The 27,558-nt window shown below is 38.5% G+C and overlaps 1 protein-coding gene across 4 annotated transcripts in view; it reads right to left on the bottom strand.

Annotated features, from left to right (window-relative positions):
* The window catches only part of NELL1 (neural EGFL like 1), a 284,792-nt gene that overhangs the window by 221,219 nt on the left and 36,015 nt on the right, over nucleotides 1-27,558 (bottom strand). For all 4 annotated transcript variants that reach the window (XM_013102879.5, XM_027458303.3, XM_027458304.3 and 1 more), the window contains exons 4-6: nucleotides 23,777-23,947; nucleotides 6,138-6,234; nucleotides 46-118 (exon numbers count right to left, since the gene is read on the bottom strand). In XM_013102879.5, coding sequence (XP_012958333.2) covers nucleotides 46-118; nucleotides 6,138-6,234; nucleotides 23,777-23,947 — 341 coding nt within the window. The remainder of the gene's footprint in view (nucleotides 1-45; nucleotides 119-6,137; nucleotides 6,235-23,776; nucleotides 23,948-27,558) is intronic.

Genomic DNA, 27,558 nt, shown 5'->3' with positions numbered 1-27,558 from the left:
TTAAAAAGTCTTAAATTGATATAATAATAATTAACTGCTACTTACTGCGATTCAGGTTAGGACACTGCATTATATATCCATTAGGTATAAAGACAACTTTCACATCTTGAATCACACCCTTTGTAAAAGAAGAGATAACTGGTAATACAGAACACAAACATTCACTTTGATCTGTACAAGCTATTGCACAAGTCATTTATTGAGCAGGTACAAAGTACCCACTTCAGTGGGTACCAGCTCAGTTTTCTCATTTGGAGAATAACTGAAGATGGACAAAATATAACAACATCTCCCTATCCTTGTGCACATTTGGATATTAATTTTCATAACATGCTCGCTCTTTTTTTTTTTTTTTTTGGTTCTGTGTTTTGCAATCAACATAAGCTGCTTAAATGTTTCAAAACGGGATGAAACCAGTGAAAAAAAGCTGTGAAGTAATATCCATTATTCAAGCCCATGAAAGAGACAAGCACAAAACCCCAGCAACACTCTTCAGTGATTTAGCTGGACAGGACTGTGAAATCTAGCATTCTGCGAAGAAAACTATCTACTGCAAGAGGTAAGGAAGAGTCTGTACTTTGACTGTTTGCTTTGGTGTAGCCTGCTAGCTTTTATCTGAACAGGCAGTTCATGTAATTGCACCATCAGTTGGATTAAATCCTCTCTCTAACCCAGGCAGATGGAAAGATCCCCTGTGCAGAGCTGGCAGAAATCAGGCTCTGAGGTCAGAAGCAGGTTGTGCAGGTCATGTGAGGCCCAGAGACCAAATCAAGCAGGACGTGAGAGAAGAAGGACCAAAAGGTCCAGTACCAGCTGTGTCTTTCATTATCCCCAAGATGCAAGGATGTCCCTGATGTAAGCAGCAGACAGAAAGGGCTGCCCGCCATCCCTGCACAACTCGCTCCTGAGGAACCCTAGATTTGTCAGACAGTGGAAAGCCCAGAAAATGTTGGGGCTCGCATACACTCAGTGCAAAGCTCTTGCTCCATCTTTTACTGTGTAACATGCTTACTCTGTAACATTCACTAACTTTAATGATGTCACAGTCATTAATTAGGAGGGGCAGGGAAAACCAAGGGTCTTCCTCTTCAAGTGTTGCTATTTGCATTCCCTGACCAGACAGAGTGACACGGTTCCATCTCCTCCCAAACACAGAAGAATTTGATCAATTCCCTTTCAAATTAAAGATGGCAGCAGTTATTACCTAATTAAATTAGTGATTTGTAAGCCTATGTTTTAGTTTTCAGTTAAATTGCAATAAAGTGAATTTTGCAGACTGAGGACAGTCACTTGCTCAAAATGTTCATCTCAATCCATAAATAAAATATAGGCCTTAGATAGTGCTTGAAGCCTTGCAAATGCAGTAACGTTTCACATTTACATATTCACTTTCTAAAACAACAGAAGGTAATCAGCAGCACTGTTTCCTGCCTACTGTTTTATGATGAAATATTAACTGAAAATATTAAGACATAATCAGATCACACTGTCTTTTTTACATAAGTGTATACATTTATTAACATTTTCATCTATGAGAGCAATGAAACCACCATAATAATGAGAAGTAATACTGTCACTGGAAAAGAAACATTCTGAAAGCCGTTTCATACATTTTCTGCTAGTAGTCATCAGTGAGAAATTAGAAGCCAAGGCACAAAAGCATATTTCAATGCTTAAGTCTCTCTAGTGAAAAGCTTAAACAAGAATAAACAAGTTTACAGTGTTTCACTGTACCATATCACACAGCTAACGAGACATCACCCAGAGAGAAGGGATGTTTTCCTCTTTTTCTTTTTTTTTTCTCCTGAAGTGCACATGGAACTTCAATTATGTTTATTGCATCAGAGCCCTACTGCTCTACTGTTATTTGGATAGATTTGCATTTAAATACAAATAAAAGGGGAGGGGGGAAGAAACATTTTTTGCTAAAACTTTTAAGTTGTCTTCTGTGAGCTTTAGCAGTCCCAACACTAAAATCTGAAGAGGAAACAACTTTTTTTTTCTTCCCCCTTTTTCTGGCTACATGAAACATGTTAATGTGGGAAACTGTTTGAACTTCAATTCACCGGTATAGGTGTCTTCTATATCCATAAACCCTCTGAAACAAACAGAATTAATATGATCAAATACAGAGGTGAACTTCAAAGAGCCCAGATTTCACTGAAGTATTTTATTAATAGAAAGACTTCATTATAGACAAATGCTTATTATGGCCACAATTATTGCAACACGTATGAACCACCTTGCACTATTCCTCCTTCACCATTAAATCCAGGTTGCTGAGAGCTTTCTACAACCATAGCCAGAAGGGAATAAGCACGCACGTTTCCCTGGGGGCAAGCAGTTTGGCACAAGGCAGAGTTTTTTAGTCTGCATTGTATGAAAGACATGACAACTTGGCCTTGACAGGGAGATGTCAATGGTCAAAATCTTATTGTTTTATTTTTGTTTGTTTTCTTTTCTTTTCCCAAGCAGACATCACCACTTATCCATTTAAGCATTTGGCAAATTACAACCAAAGCCTCAGGACGCACTAGCTTGAAGATCCTTCATCTGTGCACCAGTTCTAACACTAAATTCAGGCCTGCAGCAGTAAGCACCAGGCCCATCCCATGAGGATGTACAAATACAAAAGCCCTCTTTACTGAGCTTCTCGAGTATCTATTAATTAGAGGACTTCTCCCTCTTTCTGTGAAAAGGCCCATGTATTCCACAAGCAAGCTCTCCATTTCTGCATTTTGATTTCTTCCACCACCTTTCACCCTCTTTGAAGCCTGCTTCTGCTCCAAAGGTGATGCGTGCCTTGCAGCTGTGTCAGTTGCATTGGCCAGAGCTAGTAAATGGCTGTGCAGAGATGCCCCAGCACATGTTCCCAAAGCCTTCCTCTGGGCAATGCTACACCAACCCCACCAGACCACCATAACATCAGCGTTATGCTCCTCTACACAGGGCAGCTGTGTCCCATGCCAGGTAGTTGAACAGTTGCCCTTGGAACTGCATCTACTTCACCTTGGTCTGTATGACTCCAAGACCGAAATGGCCACAGATGCCCAAAATGTTCATCTGATGCTGTGTAGTGAGAATGCCAACCACCAGCTGTGCAGTCCCCAGATGGAGCAGCAGGGCTGTAAGATCAACGGAGCCTTCTAGAGCAGATATGAATACTGCCATCTTTAGACATTAATCACCTGGACAGCAATGCGCTGACAAGCTTAGTTCTGCTGCAGATTGTTTCAGAAAGGCTTAGGGGAAAGGGTTCTCCTCAACAATACAATGAATTTTGCAAATTCTGATACCGACAGTCATCTGATCTATCCTAGACTGAGATCATCCTGGCTATCTGGTATCACTATCTTCCTTCTATCATTTGCATTTACTTTGGATTCCCAATCTCATTAAAACAGTATTCTTCAGCACTAAAAGATAGCTTGTTTTTGGGTCACACAAAGAAACCTGAAGGGTTGGTGGATAATTTTCTGAAGTAATTCATGAGATTCCCTTCAAAGCAAACACACAAAGCTATCTTAAGTCTGCTCTACGCTTGCTTGCTTCACTGATCTGCTACAACTATTCAGTTTTGTCTGAATTCCAAGTATTTGGTCATAGAAAGTAGGATACACAGCGAGAGATATTAATTGTAACACTAGAGATCTCAGATCCCTTGATTACTCCATAGGCACTTTACTCCCCAGCAAGCTTACCTGTGGAATTAACTCTGCAAGTAAGGATATGCAACAAAAGCATAAATAAGAAAAATGGCAGCAACTGGCCACCGTCACTTAAAATATGATATCGTCCCCTTCTTCTTCTGATATATTGAAGAATTATCATTTATATTTCACATGAGAATATGGCCCAGAAAGAGCCCTTATAACGTTTATTTATGGAGTGGAAGAAGGACAGGCACAACAATTAACTAACTAGCGACCACTAAAATAAGAACATTTTCAGAACAGCAAAGACGATGTTCAGAACAATATTCACTGCTTTTTTATATATACATTATCATGAATCTAACATACATACAAAAATGCTAATTCTTTTTTAATGCTCTTATTTCCCTGCAGATCTCTGTTTACATTAAGGAAAATAGATCTATTTATTTATATGCTGAAATGGTGAAACAAATTGCTTTAAGAAAGAATGGGAGATCCTGCTGAGCATGTAAGTACATGGAAAGAGATGTGTACTCTTCATAAACTGGCCAAATCCCAAGTTTTTGTAATGTGTAACATAAAAAAGTAAGATTTCTGAAACGCTCCTGCAGAATTAAAAAAATGCAACCAATTATATTTCTGCCCTGAAGAAAGTTAGTAAAATATTCAAGCATGCATAAAGCAAAGTAAGGCACTTGTCGGCTTTCATTACGATCAATAAAATCTGTCAGCTCATTAGCATATCATTAGCTACCCTGCTGTTCCCAAAGTGTTAATGCGTAGAAATATTAATTTACCAACATATAATATCTCAGAGTTCTGAGGCACTGACTGCCTGCATAAAATAAGAATTTAAGATGGGCGAATCTAATACAACTTCTTTCTTTCCTATGTAGCTATAAACATATGTTTACCATCTGTGGAATTATGGGAAGCAGCTGAGGTAAAAAAACAACAGCTGTAGAATAAAATAATACTATCAATTTCACTTCACAGTGACAGCTCAGCTGCCAGAAGATGAAATGAACTCCGGGTTCACAGCAACTCTTGGACCATAGTTTGAGTCAAAAGGAAAGTTAGATTTAACTTCTTTTTCTCAATTAAAATTGTTAGTTACTGCAACAATCCACCCTAATTTATTTTAGCATAAAATATTTTCCCTAGCTTTTTAAAAATTAGGGACTTTAAGGTGAGGTCCTTAGAAAACCAGCAACTTGTAGAAGCATCTTACAAACTGACTGTTTCGAAGGGAAACAGAGTGGGTGGTAAATCACCTTGGCAACAAATCCATGCCAATATCGAGGATACACACACTGGCTTATCACTACACTGTAGTCTCTTTTATTGATATAAACACCATGGGGCTTGTTAACCAAAACCTTAAGAACTATCGGCAGCTTTTTCTGTAAATTAATTATAAAGCTGAAGTTTTAATTTTTATAGGGGAGGGATGTTTTTTGTTTGTTGGTTGGTTCTGCAATTCAGCTTCAACCATATCATCATACAGACTCACCAGGGGGCAAAACCAATGGAAGAAAACACACAGGTGAGGACTTTTCCAGTCTTAGGTCATTTCTCTTTCCTTTGCAATTTTTAATTCTCATGCCCATACCGGCCTACTCAATAATAGTATCTTGGGGAGCCTCATTAATGGCAAAAAAGACAGGCTTTCCTACTAGGAAGGTAGAAGCAACCCGCGTCCTGCCAGCGAATCAGCCTTTCAAACAGCATGGGCTATTTGGAAGAAAAGGAAGCTCCCAAGGACAAAGCGGCTTATCAACAAAACCCAATGACCCATTACCAATTTGCTGCTAAGAAATACAGTGACATCCTTATCTGAGGGAAATACAGAGAAATGAACTGTTTGCAAAGTACAGCGGACTCAAGAAACAGAAAATCTACTGTTTTACAGCAAGGCACACATGCCGCATACAACAGCTAGCATATGCCAAAGCCTGAAGGACCACAGGCTAGAAGACCTCCTCTACTCTGGAAGGCAATGCTGACAGCTGCAACAAGAAAAAGCCGCCTGCGGCAAACAGCATCAGGGTGTGGGTATTATGCAAACAAAATCAAGGAGTAACTGGCTTCCAAGAGCAGTTAAGACACTCCTGTTCAGCCAGAAGACTGTGGCTCAACTGTTGCTTTGGCACGTTTTCAAGTTGAAATCTGAGAATTGACTCCAATGCTGTCTCATTATGTCCACAGAAGTAGCACGGAGGTGTGCCGCAGTTGGTTGAAACCCAAAGTAAGGAACCCAAACGAAAACCTAAATATTGGGCACTACAGTCAGTAATTATAGTATTCTACCTTGCAAGAACAGATTCTTTTCTCTAAGTGTTGCACCTGCCTCAAATCCCAGGCCCATGGTTTACGCTAAAATTCATACAAATCAGACTTCAGGAGTGTAAGACAACTAATCAGGAGTATTTGGCCACCTACTTGCTAATTGCCTTCATGGGCTATTTCATATCTGCTTACCTTAAAGAAACCGTGCTTCCTGTTTCTCTGTCCGAGCCATAAATTGCTTTCAGGTGTCAAATTTGTTTCTGGGGGATCAATGATACGTTCATAAATCCTGTAGAGGGAATATAGTGCTGTTACTCAAATCATATTTTTCCTCTTAAAAGTTGCTAGTCCAAGACATTTGTCAAGAAAACATGCAAAGTAGAACAAAACAAAAACACCTTTGTTAAACATTTCATGTTTATCATCGGTATTTTTGAAGGCATATTATAACTTTAAAAGCAACAATGAAACGGGAAAACAAAAACTGTTAAAACCACTTGATGTGTCAAAACACATGAAGATTGAAGAAAGTTGCAATTTCCCTTGTCCAACTGTGCAACACTAGGCTGAAGAAACACAATGTCAGAACCCACCCTGCTAGGGAAAACAATAAAATGAAGAACCATCCTATCTTCAGAGCCTCCTTCAAATTCAGCTATCAGTTATGGGGGAAAAAAAAAAGAGCAGTCTCAAACGAGATACAACCAGAGAAACAACACTGTGGGATTTTCATACTGTTCAGAATCTTGAATAGGCTCCACAAAGACAGTTTATTCCACCTCCTACTCCCACAGCCTTTTCGGCTCTGCATCTCTTATCTATCCCTGTTGCTTGGGCCTTTCACTGTATGCACTTCTTCCTTTTTGGCTTCTGCTGAATTCATTTGGCCTGGGTGTTCCACATGTGTGCTTCCACCCCTGCACATCCAGCTTGCCCATGTCACTGGCACAGGTCTGATACAGACCAGGACCTCTTTGTCTGTGTTCAGTACCTAGTCTTACTGATATTTTATCAGTTGTTTTTCACGGATCTACAAATAATAAATGACAAATAACATCAGGTCCATAAGCAAGCTTTATATACTGCATAAACTTGCATGTGAATGCAGTAATATCCACCAAAATTTTCTAAAATTAATTCATAACGAACAGCTGCAACATTTCTTATTTTTAAATTCAAAAACTAAATGTCTGTAGTTGTTAAAAGGTTTTGCTTTTTTAATTGCTTATTTTTAAGAAAGCAGTAATGAAGTTTACGTGATACCTTATTCAGGAACTCAGGCTACTACACTGATGATACCATCATTTTAGATTATAAAAAATTTAAGACCGAAGTAGTCATGGACCCTGGCTTCTCATATTGCCATCTTCCACAGGTGAGACTCATGAACCTACTGCTCCATAATAAAGCCAGAACTTTTAATAAGGATTAGTGAGAAGATGATGAAATATGTTTCCATTACTGTCCAGCTCACAGGGATTACATGTTGCTCTGTAATCACACCAGCATGACAGCCAACAGAAAAGACTCTTAACATGCCAAGTGCTGTGAAGTATTGATGTGCTTACAGTGGGATTTTTTTTCCTCTTTCTTTAAAGCTTTAAAATGAACATGAAAAATGAACAGACACACAAAAAAAGTAAGTCATTCAACATAACTCATTGCACAGTTATCTTCCCATTTACACTCCAAGCATTTCTAGCTTAGGCGCACCTAGCATAATCATCAATTTTTGTATTGTATGTTGCTGTGCCATTTGAAAACTTACAGGTTTGCAGAGGCCTGAAATGGCCTCCAAGTATTAAGAACTTCAAGTTCTTACAGAGTTAACTACAAAGAGTCATATATTCCACCCCCAACTCACTTTTGCTAATCCAGAAAAGAAGATCATCAGTTGCCAAAACTAAATGGAAGCAATCTTAAAAATGAACGAACAAAAAAACTTGGTTTCCTTAAAAAAAAAAAAAAACAAAAAACAAAACAAAACAAAAAAAAAAAAAAAAAACACCACAAACAGTTAAGTAAAAATTCCAGTTTTAAAATGTTAGCACAGTAGTAAATAGACTTCTAATAGTTATAATTTTATTGTTCAAATGTATTATAATCAGCCCTAATTCATCACTTTTCATCAGCATGATATATTCAAAGCTCCTGAACATTTCTTCTTCTACTAGTTAATTACTCACTGTCTATAAAAATGACCATGCTGAGCTGTTTTACCTGTTAAAATAGCGAAACAAGATGGCATTCTTTTAAACCATGTTTTGAGAATTATAGGAATCTCACATGCAGTATCTCTATCAATATTTTAAAGTGTAAGCAGAACCTTTTTGCCACACCTCATGCAAAATTAAACATCTACTCAAATGCAAAACTGCTGTAAAATGCTGAACAAGGAACAAAGAATCAAGGTACTCAAGAAATCCAATCAATGAATTACACTACCCACATTAGGAATTTCTCTTCAGATATGTAGCACATCTTCAATCGTGACTTAGATTAATAATGTCTTCACTGAAAAACATCTGATCTAAACAAGTAAATAAATGCATGACTAGTCAGTATTCCATCAAGAACTCCACTTCTGGCAAAACCTCAATGCTTAAAAAAAAAAAAAAAAACAAACAACAAAACAGGTTCAAGAACAGGTTCAATAAGTATTATTGAAGAATATTTTATTTACCCCAAGTTAAAGGTTACAAAGGAACTCTACAATACCTGCCTACAGTTATAAATAATATTATATATATATATATATATATATGTATGTATGTATATCTTCTCCACGGATCTGCCGAATAAGTAACAGGTTGACAATGCAAGCAAAGTAGATCAGTACTTACCTTTCTACATAAAAGGATGTTTTGGACCATGCTACTGGGTTCCTGAACAATGTGAACTTTATTACTGTATCATGTTAAACATCAGCAAAAGGGCCCCAGTAAGCAGGCACACAGCCTATCACTGTAATGCTCTCTACATTCTTGGCAAATGAAAAGGTCAAATAGTGCATGTTAATTCATAACAGTGAATAAAAAACTGTAGCAGGCTACCAAAAACATGGTTCGCGATATACTACTTCACTAATGAATTAAAAATTAATAATAATAATAATAAAATTGCAACTCTTGACAAAAAGGTAGAGTGATTAAGAAATAATAAATAAATCCAGGCGACCTTCCCAGCAAGGCTAGAAGCAGCTACTCGAATGCAAAACTGCTACAGATGAGAAAAACTGGAACCAAACAAAAGCAGCTTTTCAATCAGTATGAGCCAAGAAACACGTCAAGTTTACTAATTCACAATCAATGGACTTCATAAAAATAAAAAATTAGCATTTTTAAACATCAGTGAACAAGGCAGCACCAGCTCCAGGCATTGGCAACTGAGACCAATGGGGCTCATGGGTGTGCAGCTGAAGCCAAGCCAGGAGCTGGGCACGTCTCCTGGCTGCTAGGGTCTTGTTTAAAATCACAGGAACAGAAGTGGTACACCATTCCTAAAGCAGGTTTTTGAGAAGGGGAGAGACTATGTGGGTATTTGAAGACCCCTGTCCGCAGGAAAAGATTAAGGTGTTACTCGTGTAAGTTGTGGGGAACAGGGTTTCACCCAGACATTTAGATTATCCACAGGCAAACACCACTCAGAAATCTATCACAACCTAGTGATCATTCAGGTTATTTTCAGGCGGTTTCTACACTGTGAAAAACCTATGGAGCACAAACATTTTGTAATCTATCTCAAAGCATAATGACAAAAGTAACTATCTAAAGATCAAATTCTATTATAATTATTGTTTATTAAATGGGGAAAAAAAAAAGACTTTGCTCCACTACCCTTTCCTGCATTGATTTTCTTGTGCAAGAAAAAAGTGTTTTTCAGGCCGAACAGAAACAAATGGATTTTTTGTTTTGTATTTTTCTTTTGTTTGTCTGTTTGTTTTTACAGCTCCATTAAGCTTTCACCTCATTCTCATTTCCTTACTTGATTTTCTGGGTAGAGGAGCATCACTATTGCTCAGCTTGGCCAATACTTTGTATTTGGCATGAAAGCAGCTGAACTGTACCTACTACACTTCCAATTTATTAAGTACTGGTCTAGAGCTCCTGGGATATCAGTTTCCAATACACTTGGCTTTGATACTCACATGGAGAAATACGCAATACGCTTCACAAAAACTGTAATGTTTTTTTTTAGAAAAAGAATTCCAGGGAATTGTGCTCTCTAAAATTACTGCACACTGAACAGCCCCTCCAGCATCAGGAGACCCAGGTCTCTAGGTTAATAGAAGCTCGAGACTTTCAGATTTATGACTACTGCCTTCACTTTCCAGGAGAAATTTTGCTTTGTCCCTACTTTATGCCAACGTATTTCAAAGGAGCTAAACCACAGACACAGAAGAATACAACTGTAAACCATTCCTTTCGTGAAATGCTCATGCTCAGTATATATTTACTAACCACTGACCCTCTAAGCTAAACATAATAAGAAAAAAAACTAATTGACGAAGATCCCTGATATCTTTGTGGTCTTTTGTTGTTGTTTTTTGTTTGTTTGTTTTGCTTTTTGTTTAATTTATATATCTACTGTATCTGCAGTTTGATTTATGAAGTACTCTTATGGAATCCTCAGAAACACGTTTTTCAAAGACGCGTTCCTAAGAGCCATCTGTGACATAATGAATACAGTAACACAGAAAGAATATCTGGAAAAGAATCAGTGGGTTCCTGAAGGGAAGCATATCTAAAATATCTGCATAGAAATAAATACGCAGACACAAACCTTTCTCCCTCTCTAAAAATCAAGCAGGGAGACAGTTACCTTCCGTTCAATTTAAATAGATTCTTATCTTTGCAATGTTCCATTAGAATAGGGGAACTCTGTTACCAGCATTCTACATGTGTGCAGACTGATAGACAGAAAGACCAACTGATTATCCAAGATCACAAAGACTGAGTCAGAGAGGGACACTGCCCAAGATCTAGGACAGTAGACGGAGCATCTCACACACTAGGCCATGTTTCTTCTGGGGAAAAAGAAAAAAAAAAAAGGAAAAAAAGACAGTTTTCTCTGTATTAAAGTAGGTTTCTTACATGCAACTTTAACAAGTGAAAGTTCACACTTGGGTGAGTATGTCCACTTTTGAGGTGGAATAGCTCTACTTTATACATATAATATTTGCAAAGCCAGAAGCATTTTAGAAATAGCTGAAATATTTAGTAGAACAAGAAAATAAACTTTGTGTCTGTTTGCATTATAATGCATAAATCAACATAGGCTGATCTAGAAACACAACTGCTGAACATAAAATAGACTCTAATTTCAACATTCGCTTACGAACTAGCTGCACAAATCATGGAATTTCCAAATTCTTTCAGGTCTGAAGTACGAGTAGGTTGCTCAAATACAAATATGCATTATCCAATTTGCAGGCTAGATTCAAGCCCAAGAGATGTCTTCTATTAGGGGTATCGTTAAGAAACTAATAGTTGCAGTCTAATGTTGCTGTGACTGAGGCATGGCAGGAACCTCATTTCCCAGCCTCTGGTCTCTGCTAATCAAAGAACAGGCTTATATATTTGATTTACTCACATAAAGCTATCAATATTTATGTAGCAATCAGGTGTTGAATTCATCACACCCCATTTTAGATGCTGCAGAAGTTTACACCTGCAGTGGAGCTTGTCCTCTAGACTCACTTTCATTAATGAAGAGACATAACTGTTTCTAGGGTATGATTCATCTTACTGTACATTAATCAGCCTCTGCAAGCCCCAGCGACTGCACAGGAGCACATTCTGACATCAGGGTGAGTCACTGAAGCACATTTTTGCAATTCAGAACCCGATCGTCAAATCTGACATTCCCTCACCCTAGATATATATATAAACCCCAGAGGGTAGGGGTAAGTCACATGTATGCACAACGCACTGTTATAGCACACTAAACTTTTTCAATTTAATAAACAGAAATAAGTTGGGAGATGGGGAGGTTCTCTCATGTTTTGCACTAGCTTTTTTGTCCTCCAGAGGTAATTCACAGAGATGCGGACCACCTTGATCCTTGCTATCTATGATCTCCAGCTGAGGCTGCAAAAATTTCGTACATCTGACAGAGCAAGTGTCATACCTCCTAACACAGCCCATTGCATGAAATAACCAGCCACTTCTAAAACTTTGTCCAACATGTTTCCTGGATCCCAGGTGCATGGAGAAATTGATGATACACCAGTACCTAGCTTTAACAGACAACACTGGTGTTAGTCTAAGACTCGAAAAGAAATATGAGGATACCAGATATTTTCATTTCATTTTGTATATATTTCCCAGTGAAAATGTGTCAACAACAACATGATTTTTTTTTTAGTAGTGTTTACAGACAGGATGCACTATTTGACATGTATTCAGCTCTAGAGCAACTTTAACTAAATTATTCATTCACTTTCCAGCATTCTATTTCAGAAAAATAATTTTCCTGAGGGAAATTTTGATTTTTCATGCTATCTCTTCTGTCATAAGATAGGAGTTCAAAACACTTAACAGGGAAAAGCAATTTAGATTAAAATATCAGGTTTTGAGGGAAGCCTTTTGTTATTAAATTTTGAACATACTGTAGTAACTGCAAACTAGTTAATCAAAAGTTACTTTTCAGCTCTGGTAGACAAAAAATAGCTGTCCTGTAACAGCATATGTGAGGTAAAAAACTCAAGAGCCTATGCACAGTTTTTGATTTCTTCTAAATTCTATGGCACCCAAACGATTTCACTGATTTTCCTATATAATCGCTGAGGTAAGTGAATGCACATCTCAGTTTTATTATTTTGACTACGAAATCTAAATTCAAAAACAAAAATGTATGTAATTAAACCTCTATAAGCAACCTCTTTTTTCATTCAAGAGATGCAAATTAACTTTTAAGATCCTCCAGCAACAGGAGGAAATGAAACAAATGAAAAGAAAGATGGTGAGAAACACACATTTTGCTGTCAGGTTTGGGGCAGTCCTTCTCCACAGGTAGATGTCATCTGTCTACATGAAGCTTTCTTTTAAAATAAATAAATACATAAAATAGGCTTTGCAGTTTTCTATGAAACTATCAATGATTTTTCACATTAAACTAAAATGGATCACTGTTACTGATTCCAGGTAGAGGAGCGGACCCATTAAGTTATATGGCATTGGCTACATATGTGAAAATAACTGAAATCAAACATAGTAAGGCAAAAATATGCCAACGCCTACAACATATAAGGAAATGGATCCTACTCTGAGATGGCAAGTAGCTCCATTCCCCAGGAAGTTAGCTGTAGTCAGAAATAGTAATTTGGCCATTGGATTAGGATTTTCAAGAGTTGTGGGAAAAAAAAAATAGGAAAAACTATGAGATCAACTGTGTCTTACATATAATGTATTCAGAACACTTTGCACTATCCTTCCCCACCCCGCTCCCCTCGCCCCCCCAAATAAAAATACTGGGTTCTTAGTATAAAACCCGTTAACATGATACCCAGATGGTTATTGCACATTTCAGACTTGGCACCCTTTGTCTTTTTATGTATTTCCTTGAAGTCCATCTTGACCTGTTACACCCGAGGCCAACAGCATGTGGCTCATAACCTTGGTTTTGCCCATAAAATTTGCACATAATTTGCAGGTAGCAGAAGCGTAAGACAAATGCAGTTGTCTCTGTTTCTGGTGAAGACGCTAACTTTACCATATTCAACCTGCTTGGCCACAGCAGAGCATCAGGTAGCGTTTGGGTCCAAAGAAAAATAAATACTTCAAGTGCTGAAGGAGATGTCATCGCCATGCACAGACTTCTCTTAAAAAAAAAAAAAAAAAAAAAAAAAAGAAAACAAGACCCACCACTCGCAAATTCATATGAATTCAGTTACTTACCTTTAAACATCTAAATTGAGAGTCAAGGGATGCACAGCTCTCCCCTCTCAAATAAATATCAAATAAATAAATACCACCTCTCAAATAAATATCCAACTGACCAAAGATGTTTTGGCAGTCATTCTACCCACTTGTGAGCAACTATCACTATTTGAGTACCAGAGCATAAAACATGTGCCAAGAGGGGTTTATATGATGTGCACAAACATCCACAACACACAAGGAGACAACTGTACTTATAATAATTAGAAGACAAACTCATAGGGTCACTAAAAGACACCTTATAACATCAGCAAGCTTTGAATCAGCTTCTAAACCACAACACTGATTAAAGCAGACTGTTAACAAGAAGGCCAAAAGCACAGCACTCTCACTTGTTACCTTACTAAACACTGTACTAAAAGCTCATACACATCCCAGTATCAGTAACAGAAGACTAAGCACTTAAAAAAGATTCTGGAAAGAGGAAGAAATGAATTCAATCAGTTCTTCCAAGTGAGGATATTAAAAAAAGCTCTTCTCACCACAAATTGAAGAAAAAGCTCTTAAAGTGAGATACATACAAGATTAAAAAAACCTGCATTGAAGTATCTATAAAACAAGTAGTAAATAATTAAGCCTATCTGGTATCAGAAAGCAATAGGGTAGAAACATTCATCATCATAATGGCACAAAGCAACACTGGTACTTCAGATCGTGCAGCAAAATTAATCCATGTATAAAATTCTACCAGAACAAAGAGGTAAAATCATGGTTACAGGGTTTATTTCATCTCCATTCTGTCATGGAAAAGTTAAGATTACTGTTGGTGTTTTTCATAAAACATTTGTTAAGTGAGAACTAGCAGTGCCGAAATTTTGCTTCCATTCCATCTACATAAATTATACAGGGACATGCTGGTCCCTGGCCCGAGATCTGCAGCACACAGGCCTTCACAGCTGGCATTTAGAACAGAAACTGAAGCACACTACATTTACAGCCTAGAAACAACTCTTTTTCACAAAAGTCCTCTTCTCTGTTTCATTCGCAACACCCAAGCTGCTTTATCTAGTGTGGTAAGACAGATATGACTGTAAGAAGATTCAACTCCTTTCTGCACGGGTACAAAAAGTAAATTTAAAAATAACCCAGCCACAAGCAACATTTCTACTAAACAGCTTCTTCCCCCCCCCCCCCCCCCCACCCCCAAAAAGAATCGTCTGCTGAGAATTAATTGCCTTGCAAAGTACCTTGTCACAGGATCATCTCATCGAGGGGTATATGTCATCACTAAATGATTTGTGTATCATCATAAAATAATTTCAGCCATATTCCAGAGCCAATTTCTGTTCACGACTGAAGGTACCTACAGGCTGAGGACCGCAAGTTTTGCTTGTTAACGCTCTGCCTTTGCTTCCACGCTCCCACCAGAGCCCTCTCGTTAGTTTTGTCTCAGCACTGTGCAATGGCACGTGGCTCTCCCCAGAGCTGCCAGTCCTCCCCATTAGCCGCCATTTCGGTAACCCCACAGAGGTCCGATTCATTCCACATTCCCCAGTCCTTACCGTAGGTTCATCAGCCAACCCTCATCTCCATTCTCCCATGGTATTTTTCAACTGCCCATTTTAGCCTCGGTGGTTTGAAAGATAACATTACTCTCTCCCTATAATAACTAATTGGCCATGACTGAGGAAGTGCATGAAACATACAGTAAACACAGAACAAGCCATTATATTGGTTCTAAAATTAAGTTTTGATGGAAACTACCAGGCAGACAGACAGAAAAGCACTCTCCAGGGACAACATTCGGGTTTGGAGCTCATTTCTCTCAGCATCTGACATGCTCTAGAGGTGAAAGCACGGCTCGGCTGAACTCAATGAGAGTTTTCACTGCAGACTTCAATGGGGCAAGAATTTCACCCCAGGGACACTGCACAGCACATCCTTCAGTCAAGCTTAAGGTAAGTGGCTGGCGTGACACAGAAAAGAGTCAGCTGGGGCTTAGGAATTTCTTTTAGTTGCATTACTTGACACAGTTATTTGCTTTCATTTTTGTCCTACTGAAGGGGATGCCGCTAGAATTGCAGCACAATTATGTAACACAGCTTCTATTGATTCTTTCATTAGAGACTGGACTCAGATATGAAAACAAGCCATAGAACTAGAAAGAGCACGTTACCTTGCTGCAGTGCTGAGGATCAAGCTACCAGCTTTCACCTTGCTGCTCCTTCGAGTATCATCGCATTGATAGTAAGAGCAGTTCTTCGTATCATTAAGAAACTAAAAACAGCAGCCAACATCTCGCGTTTCATTAAAAGAAAAAAAAAGATGACAGCTCACTAAACACTTACCCATGAAGTACTGAAACATGAGGCTGGACTGCCTGTGCCATTCTCTGCTAGCACATGCACAAAGCAGCTCTCACCTCACAGCACAGAACCAGGCACTCAGTTGCCCCCACACTCGGTGCTGAGCCCACTTACCCCCCTTGGACTCACCAGGACCATTTAATCATACCTGGGGCCTGGACAGAGTTCTCCCACATACAGCAAAATCTGCAAATATCTTTCTGTGTGTGACACAAAGCGAGAGAGGACAGCGTACCACTGCTGCACCATGTCCTTGCCACCACTTCACACCCAGAGCCACGACAGCCACACACATGGTATCTCCAAGCCTTGACACCTTCCACCTCCAAGCACCCCACAACCTCGGAACAAATGTGATATCTCCTACACCACTGCTGGTTTGCTTGGTCACCAAGTTAGTACGGCAATGGGAAATGTCAGATTTTGGCTAGCAGCAGCTGATACAAGCAGCCTCCACTTTGCTGCAGCGGGAGAATTTTGACAAGTTTAGATTTCCAAAAACAATTACCTTTTGGGAATTATTCCTATTTCAAATTGTCAAAGAAAGCTTCCCTAAGAACTAAAACACTTGAGAAAAATCTGGGTTGGTTTCACAGACTTGAACAGCCTCACCACTGCTTTCTCAGTCTCTCTCTCACACCCCACAGTGATCAGACACTGGATTATTTGCTGTACGGAGACTCAGATCTCAAGACAACTTCTGAAGAGTTCAGGGGCGTTCTCATCCGCAATTTGGCCCAAGTCCAATGCTTTTTATAAAAGTATTTACTGAAATTATTCAGCCATTTTTCAATTCAGCTCCAGTGTTATTCTCTGTGACTTCCAGTTGTGAACTCCAGAGTTTAGCTAATGATTTCACAAGGGAGAGTTCATTTATGTTTTGGATCTATGTTATGTTGATCTGCCTGGTTAGTGAAAGATAATCATTTTTTGTCATCTGAAAGGGAAAACCCAAAATATTTGGTTTATGTAGTTGATTCTCAAATCATGATGATCTTTCTGTCCATATGACCCCATTAGCACTCTGACAAATAAACAGAAAATAGAGTTAAGTAATAGATTTGCCTTGAAAAAAAATATCCACAGAAACAAAGCTCCACATACATTTCTCTGCATACGTGTGCTAAATTTTTCAGGGACTGCTCTTGTAATTAATCACCCCCAATTTAAGGGATTATTGCTTTGATGTTAAAAATAAAGTATGTTGGACAAAGAACCAAAAACAAAGAGAGAAAATGGGATAATACACCTATTCAAACGGGTTAGGAAATAACAAACTCAACTGAAGCTTGCCAGTCCTGATTTAGAATGATTTCCTCCACTGTTCTCCACCCTCTGACACACCCACAGCACATAAATATGATGAATGCAAGATGCCAATAGCAAAGCATAAACACATTATTCCTACCCTGCTGAAGTCATGAACCTGTCTGTCAACATTTTCACCACAAGCCCCAAATCTAAATGTAAAAAAGCAATTAGAAGCACTGCTACGTCTCTATTCAGCAGCAGCTGGGCTCTGCAGCTACCAAACACTGGCTCCACCGAACTGTCAGACTCTGGGGACTGACACAAGGTCCCATTTTAGGCCCTTAACAAAACTCTGGAGTCTCTTCAATAACTGATATCAGCAGGACCTGGATAAACCCCTTCACGCAACCAAAGCAGCTGCATGCTCTGCTCCCACCAGGAGCTACAGGGAGCTATGTAAGGCCCCTCTGCTGCAGCACAGTGCCCCGCATAGGGTAGCCAGCTGATGACACTGCTCGTACTGATTCCATGTGTTATCTTCTTCTAGGGGAGGGCAAAGGATCTAAGACAGCCGGGCACAACCACAGATTATAATAATTTGTTTTTGTTTTCTGCAGTACATTTTCAGCACTTGCATGCTCATGATCTTCTTGCCATTCTATTAATGCAGCGTACACAAATAAAAATGAATTTCTCCTGATTCATCTAGGATTTAAAAAAAAAATTCGTCATAGACAGAGACCGGGTTAAGAGATAACATTTTTCAGTCTTCAATCACATCCATATTACCATTCTGTTGTGCTGGATATCTAATGAAAAACCCTGACTTAAAAAAAATTTAAAAAATAAAAACAAGGAAAAAACATCTTCTCTTGAGTCACACTGAATGCATCTTGAACATTTTCTTGCAGCTTAACTACAATAACTATAATGATACAGGCCTGACAGCAGCTGACGTGATAAGCCAGATGGAGATCTCTCTTATGCTGAAGAGTTTATTGCCTTTCTGTCAAACAAGAGGGACAATCAGTAGGTGAAAATTAACTTCCAATCAAGAATACCACAAATCAGCTGTTGGGTGCACCTGTAATGCACAAGTATAGTACTCTACCTAAGTAACCAGTTCTGTGACAGTTTTTGCTACAGCATAGAGCAGAGAAGCAATCTCGGTCACAAGATCATATTCAACTGTTTTGAGAATAAATTACCTAACTCTGTAACACTACCACCTTGCCATCTCCTCTTTCAACAGCAAGTGTTTTACAGTAAGTAAAGTGGTGAATCTCCTTTAAAGGGATCACTTTAAGTGTTCTTTTATTTATTATGCTTTAATCAAAGTCACCAGAGTTTATCTAAAGAAGTTAAAAACGTCACACTGGCAGCTGGAAGATTTTATTTATAAGGACTCAGAGGTATTGGGTTCCCATAGTTTGACAACGTTGCTTTAATTTATTTATTTTTCCAATTAAAAAGTTCTCACTGCTCATGCATTTTTTAATTCCTTAATGCCCTGTTCTAACAGAAGAAACATAAAAGACGACAACAACATGTTTTTCAGAGGAAGACTACTTCCTAGCCTGCTCCAGTTTTATAATCTATTCTCTTATACACTTACCAACTACTCCCATCAAACAGCTACAAGTATCCATCAAAACTATAGGCTGTATTCATAATAAAATGCACTTCAGCACATATTTTTACTGGAAAGCATTTATTTTTGCAGCAAATTGCCTTCTACCTTTTATACCTGCAGACAAAGTTCAAGGAAAGAAATACTTATGCTCTTCGGACAGGTGTGTACCTTTGCAGCAATAGGGTTGACAAGAAATAAAGCAAAAATAAAAATGAAAAGCAAGCAGCCTTCAGATCACTTCCACAGATGAATCAGATACATTGAAAACTATTTAGAATTTATATTTCTTTAATAAATTATCAATAAATGCATTTTAATACAGTTCCCACCACCTCTTAAATTGTAGCCCCAATGCTATTCCCTCACTCTTGGGCAACGTTACACACTTGCTACAGCTGAAACTAATTCCCATCGAACTGAAAACAAATGCCAACTTAAAATAGGCCTTGACAATCTCCTGGGGCTGAAAGCCTCCTGACAATGCAGCTACACACAGCAGGATCCTTTACCTCTGCTCCCCAAAGAGAACAAATCTGGGAAGGTGCTTGACAGAGCCTATTTCACGACACAATAACCCTTTAGGACCACAGGTTATTTAAGGACCCTCTGACAGTTGCTCTAGATTAGTCTAAGTATTCACCAGAAAAGCAGCCGGTGACAACTCCCTTTTCCCTGCAGTAAGAAAGCACAGCTCCAAAGCATAACCAATGTTTCAAAACAAGAGTTGCATGCCACTAGCGGACTTAGCACTGGAGGTGTAACATCAGGAAGGAAAGCAATAGCAGTGAAATTCATTTCCGTGTTGCTTTCAGCATAGGTTTTATTTGTGCATCAGTTGGACGTTCATAATGAATATAGTCTTTTCATTTTTTCTAAGCTTGCTGAACCTTACCAAAATGTTACAGATGTGCATATACACCCACCGCTTATGCCAAAAGTCTGAACTGTATCCCTGGCTAGAGGCTACCTCCTAGATCCAATGCAAAGGCTCTCGATGTCAGTGAAAACAGAGTCCAGTGACTTTCGGTGGGTTTTTAGCCTGGATTCTCAAGCATTTTCCTGTGCCAGCAGCTCTAAGCTTGAGCATCAAACTCAGCAACAATTCTTACTCCCTGTTCATCAAAGAGCGCCAAAAGCAGCAAGTAATGCACAGTAGGAGCTGATTTCAAAAGGACACTTTTGTACTTGTGCAGATACACCTCCTTTGATACATATGCCTCCCCCACCATGTTACGTATCATTAGAATAGAGGCAATTATACTGTTTTAAAGATGACTCTTAAAAGCACTAAAGGCTTTTACCAGTACTCAGGTAGCCTACCCTAAACTATCTAGGTGTGAAAAACAGAAATCAACTTTGAATTGAATCCAAAAGACAATCAAGTACCCAATGTCAAAGCAATTTTACAAACCAGATTAATGTGGGTGGTAAGACTGGAAGGAATAAAAGTAGATTTAACTCTCTTTACAACTTAAAAGTTTCATATGCAATGCTTTCCGATACACTGCAGTTTTCAGAAGCCAGAGGGCAGATTTGGGTATCAATGTAAATCCTGTAGCAAAATTACGTTATGTCTGGATATTTTTCCCAATGCAAATACTTCCAGTGCAATTTCACATGCAGGCTAACTTTAATAACACATTATTCACAAGACACTTACCAGAATAGTCTTGTATAGTATATTACTGTAGCCGAAAACAAAAGGAACAATGTGTTTATACAAATTCATGCACATTTGTAAGGATGCAAAGTTGCAACCCCCTTAAAGAAATCCCATAGGAATCCAAAGGGTGGACACAGAACTTCTAGACAGGGTCCAGCACAGAGCCATGAAGATGATGAAGGAATTGGAGCATCTGCCTTATGAGGAAAGACCAAGTGCGCTGGGCCTGTTTAGCCTACTACAGAGGAGGAGATTGAGAGGGGATATTATCAACTTCTATAAGTACCTGAGGGGACAATGTAAAGATGATAAGCCAAACTCTTCTTAGTGGTGGCAAGCGATAGGACAAGGGGTTATGGGTATAAATTGAACCATGGGAGGTTTCGTCATCATATGAGAAAGGACTTGTTTTCAGTTCAGGTGACAGTGCACTGGAACAGGCTGCCCAGAGAGGCTGTGGAGTCTCCTTCTCTGAAAATACTCAAAATCCACCTGAATGCAATCCTGTGTAACATGTTCTAGGTGACCCTGCCTGAGGAGGGGAGTTGAACTAGAAGAACTCTGGAGGTCCCCTTCCAATCTCAACCATTCTGTGATTCGCTGTGATTTTTTCATCATTTTTATCCCCCTCTTTTTTTTAAAACAAGGGTGAGGAAAGAGTAAGAAGGAAGTGCAGAACCCCTTTCACTAGGCAGGTACACTTGAAGCTAATTTTTGTTCTGATGGACTCTCCAAAAGAGAAGCAAAACCCGAATCTCTGCAGGAGGTTGGACAGGTGAATCTATTGAATGCAGTCGTATTCACCTTCCCTGTTAAGTCTGCAAAAGCATTGCTTCTCATTAGGCATCTGCCCACAGCCTAAAAGGGTGGTATTTACATATAAATCTACAGTCCTTAACACTGGATTCTGTGCATACTTTCAGCTGCAGTTTTCTCGACTCTAATTTTAGGAAAACTTAGGGGTTTTGTTAGTGCTCAGAAATCCGCTTCATTGGCTTGCCCTTCTTTAGACCAAGCATTTCATTTTCACATCTTTTGACATTTATTGTAGTGTCAGCCAGAAATGCCAGTGCAAAGATGAAAAATACGTTGACTCCTCCTTTGAGTGCAAAGATGTAGGGGGCTAAAATAAAAAGCAAACTACAACACCAACGTTCACAAAAGTCTCTAATTAACCCAACAGAAATGACACAGCTGAGTCAGGAACTTTAAAACCTTTTTTTCCTTTTCCCCCTCACCATTTAAGTTTTCACTATGATCTGTATACAAGTCTTGCTTTCAAAACTACTCCTATTACTTTATGCAGGAGTTGTCATAAACTGCCACAAATCCATGGCCAAATAGATATTTAGGTATGAAGCTATGCTGGGAACAGCCAAGGGGACACTCTTAGATCCATCAGCCCTGTTTAGGGGCTGACAGAGACGTCTATACGTATTTATCACCTCATATGACAGCACAGCTTATTCTATAATTGTATTTATCTATTGCTTCTTGTTACTGTAAAGAACATCAACCATGACACTATGCAGCTCTCTTGTTCCTGGATAGACTTCTGTACCAGACAGGCATTTTGTGTCATCTTCCTTTAACATCGCATGCAAGAAGGCAGACAGCAAAAAAAAAAAAAAAAAAAATCTGCTAAGCAGGTCTTCCATAACACAATTACTGTTCATCAATATATATACTATATGTATACATACAGATATATATATTTTAAAAAAAAAAAAAAAAAAAAAAAAAACACAATAAATAAATAAAAACATAGGAGATGAGGAATCTGTCCCAAAACCCACTATGCCAATAAACAGAAAAGAAATTATAACCAATAAAAAATAATGGTAAGATAAACAAATCCAAAGACCAAGACGAAGACAATCTTTACAAATTATAAATTTCATGCCTGAATGAAATCAAAACTGCTCTAAGCATATAATTGTTTTTAGGGTATGAACAAAAAGATTTAATAGGCAACCTTCCTTGAGATTAGGTTATTACTGTCAGTAGTCAATGCAATTGCAGAAAATGGTTGTAACATTCCTTTTAAGACAGTACTTCATAACTACTTTGGGCAGTTTTAAAACTTTTCCAAATGTTCCAATTAGCATGTCCTGCCATAAAAGTCCCATAACTTTATTCTGCCTGCCTGAAATGAGGACTTTAGGAAGAAATATCAGCTACCATCGCCCTATCCATTTAAGTCCAACAATTCCAAAACACATACAGTAGACTGATCCTCTCACCAAATACAAAAAATATTTTCATACTTGTTTCAGTGCAGGAATATCTGAAAGTAACAGCTCATTTTCCTCACTCCTTAAGACTACTTTTGAAGGTCCCAATTTTGAGTTTTCTGAGTTCCCTCATCAACCACTAATTTAGCAAAAGCCAGTCTTCAATATGTTGTGAGATCATGTCGCATCAGAAGAAAGATTCCTGGGTCATTGCCTTTTTATTCCTTGAAATCCTGACAATCTGCCGTCTTGTTCTTGTGCTCTTTGCAACTTTTTAAGGAAAAAAAGTTCAATGACAGAACACCCTTCCAGAAACAAGCAGCATCAGTTCTATACATGTGAAAAGAAGCTGCCAGGTTTCTTGGAACTTTCCAAGCAGGGCAGTGGGTGGAATATCAGCAAAAATTGCACTGCTCAATTATGTAATATAAAATTAAAATGCCTCTGACACATCTATCTATTCTTCAAGTTTTCAGGTATGCTGAGTGAAGCAGTTCACAACAGAAAGACTGCACAGCAATCTATCACTCTTAAATGCAATCACAGTCAAACATAACATCAGCAAGTGCCTGAACAACAGAGATGCATTTAATACTCCCCAGTCAGCAATCAACCTTTTCCACATTTGTTCATAATCACAACGTAATGTAATATTTTAATGCTTTATTTTCCTTTTCTAATTCCATGACAGTTTGCTGCACTTTTTAAATTAAGCTTTTTTTAATCTCCTTTTGCAGTTTTAGTCTTGCCCTGTAAGTAGAGAGCATTTTTAAAAGAATTATATTACTGAAGACATTTTCTTACCTGTTGCAGTCCACGTGGAGCAGAAGGTGAGATGCACTAAGCGATACAGCAATCTTATGCCACTGTCCATCTGCCAGCCGATAAGGGAACACCTCTGTTCTTGACTTCCCATTAAACCTGTAGTGATATCTAATCTCATCCCGTAGTCCACTGCTCTCCAGTTCAAAATAGCTGTAGGTAAAACATGAAGAAGAATCAGCTCCATTTTTGGTCTATTTATTGCTTCTGTCGTGTTCTTCTTAGTTCACCTAGTTCCTTAAGTAAATACCACATGGAAGGTCACAATCTAAAGACATTACTCAGCATGGATTTACTAGGCCATTTTTTAAAAAGAAGTAGAGACAAGTACTACGCATTCAGCACATTATAAAAATGGCAATACCATTTACATGAAAACAGCTCATGTTCAAAACCATTTGATTGTCCTGGAAATTGAAGTCCTCTTTTTATCCACAGAACAGGTTCAATGACAAGAAAATGATCCTTATTCTATTCACCAAGACATTTTGTATGAATGCAGGATTTGTAGGCAATGCAAAAATAAAGGACTCTATATATCATTACCAATGAACAAACAAAAAGCCATTAAGGTAAGAAAGCATCGAGTAATTGTGGAATTTGTACTCACTATTTGCAAATCTACTTAAAAAATTATTTACTTTTAGGACTCCCATACACACAATTGTGTTTAATTCATTTTCTCAATTTTATTTTTACAGCTGTAATTGTTCAGCTTTACAAGGGAACAAAGCCTCCTGGATAGATCAGGTGTCTCAACACCTGGCATTAGCAATCAAAACCTTCACACACTTGTCACAAGGGAACAGCCCTTGGACAGTACTGTCGAGTTAACAAAGTAAAGCTATTAACTGGCCTCATGCTGGCGGGAGGAGGCAGCTCTTATTCTAGGGTGAATTTTGCCCTAGTGGCAACACGTTGACAGCAGAAATAGCGAAGCCTTGTCTTGGCCCTCAGATAACAGAGAAAATTTACAGTATATGAAATCAAGGTGCTCATTTTTCTTGCAAAATGAAGCCCTGGATATACAAAGGCAGTTATAGAGACCTTCGCTTAGAGCAGAAAAACCTCTACAATTAAGTACAGATGGTAGGTTTTCCAGCTAGCCCCTACCCCTGTCTGCCTCTGAAGTGCCATGTTTTTCCCTACTGGACGACAGCAATTTAACATGGCAGTTGCAAAATGGATGCTAGTTTGGGGTTTAAAAAAATAAATACATACATACATATATAAAAAAAATGCAATGCAAAATAATCAATACCCAGTTGATGATTACTGTTTTTACAGACCTTAACAGCCAGTATGGACAAGTATTTCTTCACAAGGTTTGTGTACTTCAAGAATGATTCTCACCAGTGAAGCAGAGGCTATTTAGAACACAAAAACTAAAAAATTGAGATCTTTGGGAGAAACTAGGTTCTCAGATTAAATGCTAGCTGGGGACATATGCAACAGATCACAACAGACTGGAAAGGTGAACTTCAAGGCAAAGCTTGGCCCAAAGAGAAACTCAAACCCTCCTTCATCCTGACAATGCCTCGCTGTTCAGACAGCCGGAAGATTGCAAGATTTTTCACATACAACATGAGCATTATCAGGTCACATCAATTAAAGACTCAAGTGCAAAGTAAAAACAGTCACAGGCAGATAAAGGCAAAACTAAAATGGAATGAAAGCAAGGCAGACATGTACAAAAACATATTCAGTACAGGGAGGAAAAAATAGGAAAGGCTGGTGTTGTGAAGGAACTAGCTGGTTTCATGCACATAAAAGCATGAAGAGAGCAGAGAAACAGGATTTCTCTAAGCAGAAGAGCAGAATCTTGATAACCTCCACCACCTAAATACCTTTAAAATACCTAAGTTACACTCAAAGAAATTTGGAGAGGATATTTTTATTATTTTATCTTGATATTCAGTAAAAGCTCATTCAACATACAGAAGATACTGGTTCTGGTGTTTTGCAAGCCAGGAAAGTACTAGGGCAAGTACCATCAGTGAAGTCATACTTAAAAAGTTACATCTTCCTTAATTGCCATCTGCTGTCAAAGCACAAATGGAAGTCATTAAAGAGAACTTTTGCTCTTGTTCAGATGAGCAACACTGAGACTAAAAAAAAAAAAGAAAAATCAAAAAAGACCTACACAACATCTTTCTCACATCCAAAGTATTAGTATAAATGCATACATTTTTACATGGCTGATCACAGAACAAGACAAGCTTCTGTCATGGGAAGCACTTGGCTTCCTGCAGTCGTTCTTCATACTGCCTTACAGCCACAGAGCTGATCGTTTACTACATAATGCTTTGTTTGTTAATAAAAAAAGGCAGTATGCCAGCCCTGGAAAGGTCAGTCAGACACTGTTCTTAATCATGTATGCTTTATCATGTGAACTATATAGGAAATTGCAAAGCAACATTGTTTCCCATCTGAGAAGCTTTAGTGTCAGTAGTTGCTTCTGGACTAAAAACAGCTTGTTGCTTATGCACAGAGCTCATTGTCAGACTTCCAACTCATTTTATGTAAAACAGAAGAGATTAAAGCTTACTGCAATAGCCAGTGCTAACTATATATGTACACCTGCACCTGTGGCTGAATGTTACAAGACTGCATAAAACACCACATTTTACCCCTTCAGCTACGTGAAAAGAACATGACAGCAAACAAATTCTGCACCTATTTTTCATCTCCCTTCAACAAGTGCAAATCAGAAGCAGATACTCTCAAACAACCATCAGCAAACAGCAGTCAACAAAAACACCAACAGGAGAAACTGGCTGGATAGCCCGATTTGTAATCTCTAGTATTTAAATAGTGCAAGGCAGCATAAGCCAGCATGCCTGCATTGATTTCCTTTACATATTTATTTATTTATTTGATTTGGGGGATGAGGAGAGGGGAGATGCACAGATTCACACAGAGATCTTGACTATACAGACACACATATCACCATGTTTACATCTTAGGAGATGTGGTTGTTTTTTCTCTGAATAAACCATATGAGTATAATTCATTTGCAAATAGCTTTCTCAATAGCAAACATCTTTTCTTTCCTCCTCCAACTAGACTCTAGAGAAAAGCTACAACATAAAGGCCACTCACTGCTGAAATAAACGTGCCTATTCTGTGTTCAAGTTCTAATCTGCAAGAAATGGAAAATGGAAGGGAAATGAGTGGCAAATCATAAGTTCAGGCAAGCAATCATCAACCTGTGAGAAAATGATTTTTTATTTTACTCTTAAAATCTATCCCATTTTTTTGGCATGCTGTTGCACAACTTTTTATCTACATCTTTCAATTGACAGGTAAAGGGGGGGGGGGGGGCAGAATTAACAGAAGCTACCATACAAGAGGAAAGAAAATGAATTAGTCTCTAACATGCACGTCTTTTTATAGGTTCTTCCTAATATTTTACCAGGAAGAAAAAAATGCTGGAACCAATCAAGTCTGGGATCCTGAAAGGATTAAAGCATCTGGGAAAAAATCATGCTGGTCTTCCACACTTGTACTGCCTGAATAAATGCATCAGCAGCAGACAAGTGTGAACTTTCCATGTTGCTATGAGATCCGTATCAACAGCCCAAGGGAGACTGCTGAGTGTTACAATCAGTTCTGCTGCTGCATCACAACCACATGAAGTCTGGGATGGGTCTAAGATATCTCTGTGTGTCAACTTCCTGCTATGGTTAGCCTCTCTGCTGCCTTCGTTGTGACCTTTTTCCAAGAGACATGTGCGACAGTCACCTATTTGTCAGCCTGTTAGC

This window comes from Anas platyrhynchos, chromosome 5 (genome assembly GCF_047663525.1).
Source record: "Anas platyrhynchos isolate ZD024472 breed Pekin duck chromosome 5, IASCAAS_PekinDuck_T2T, whole genome shotgun sequence".
Classification (NCBI taxonomy): Eukaryota; Metazoa; Chordata; class Aves; order Anseriformes; family Anatidae; genus Anas; species Anas platyrhynchos.
The sequence above is the reverse complement of the archived record's forward strand: the minus strand, read 5'-3'. Positions and strand labels throughout refer to the sequence as shown.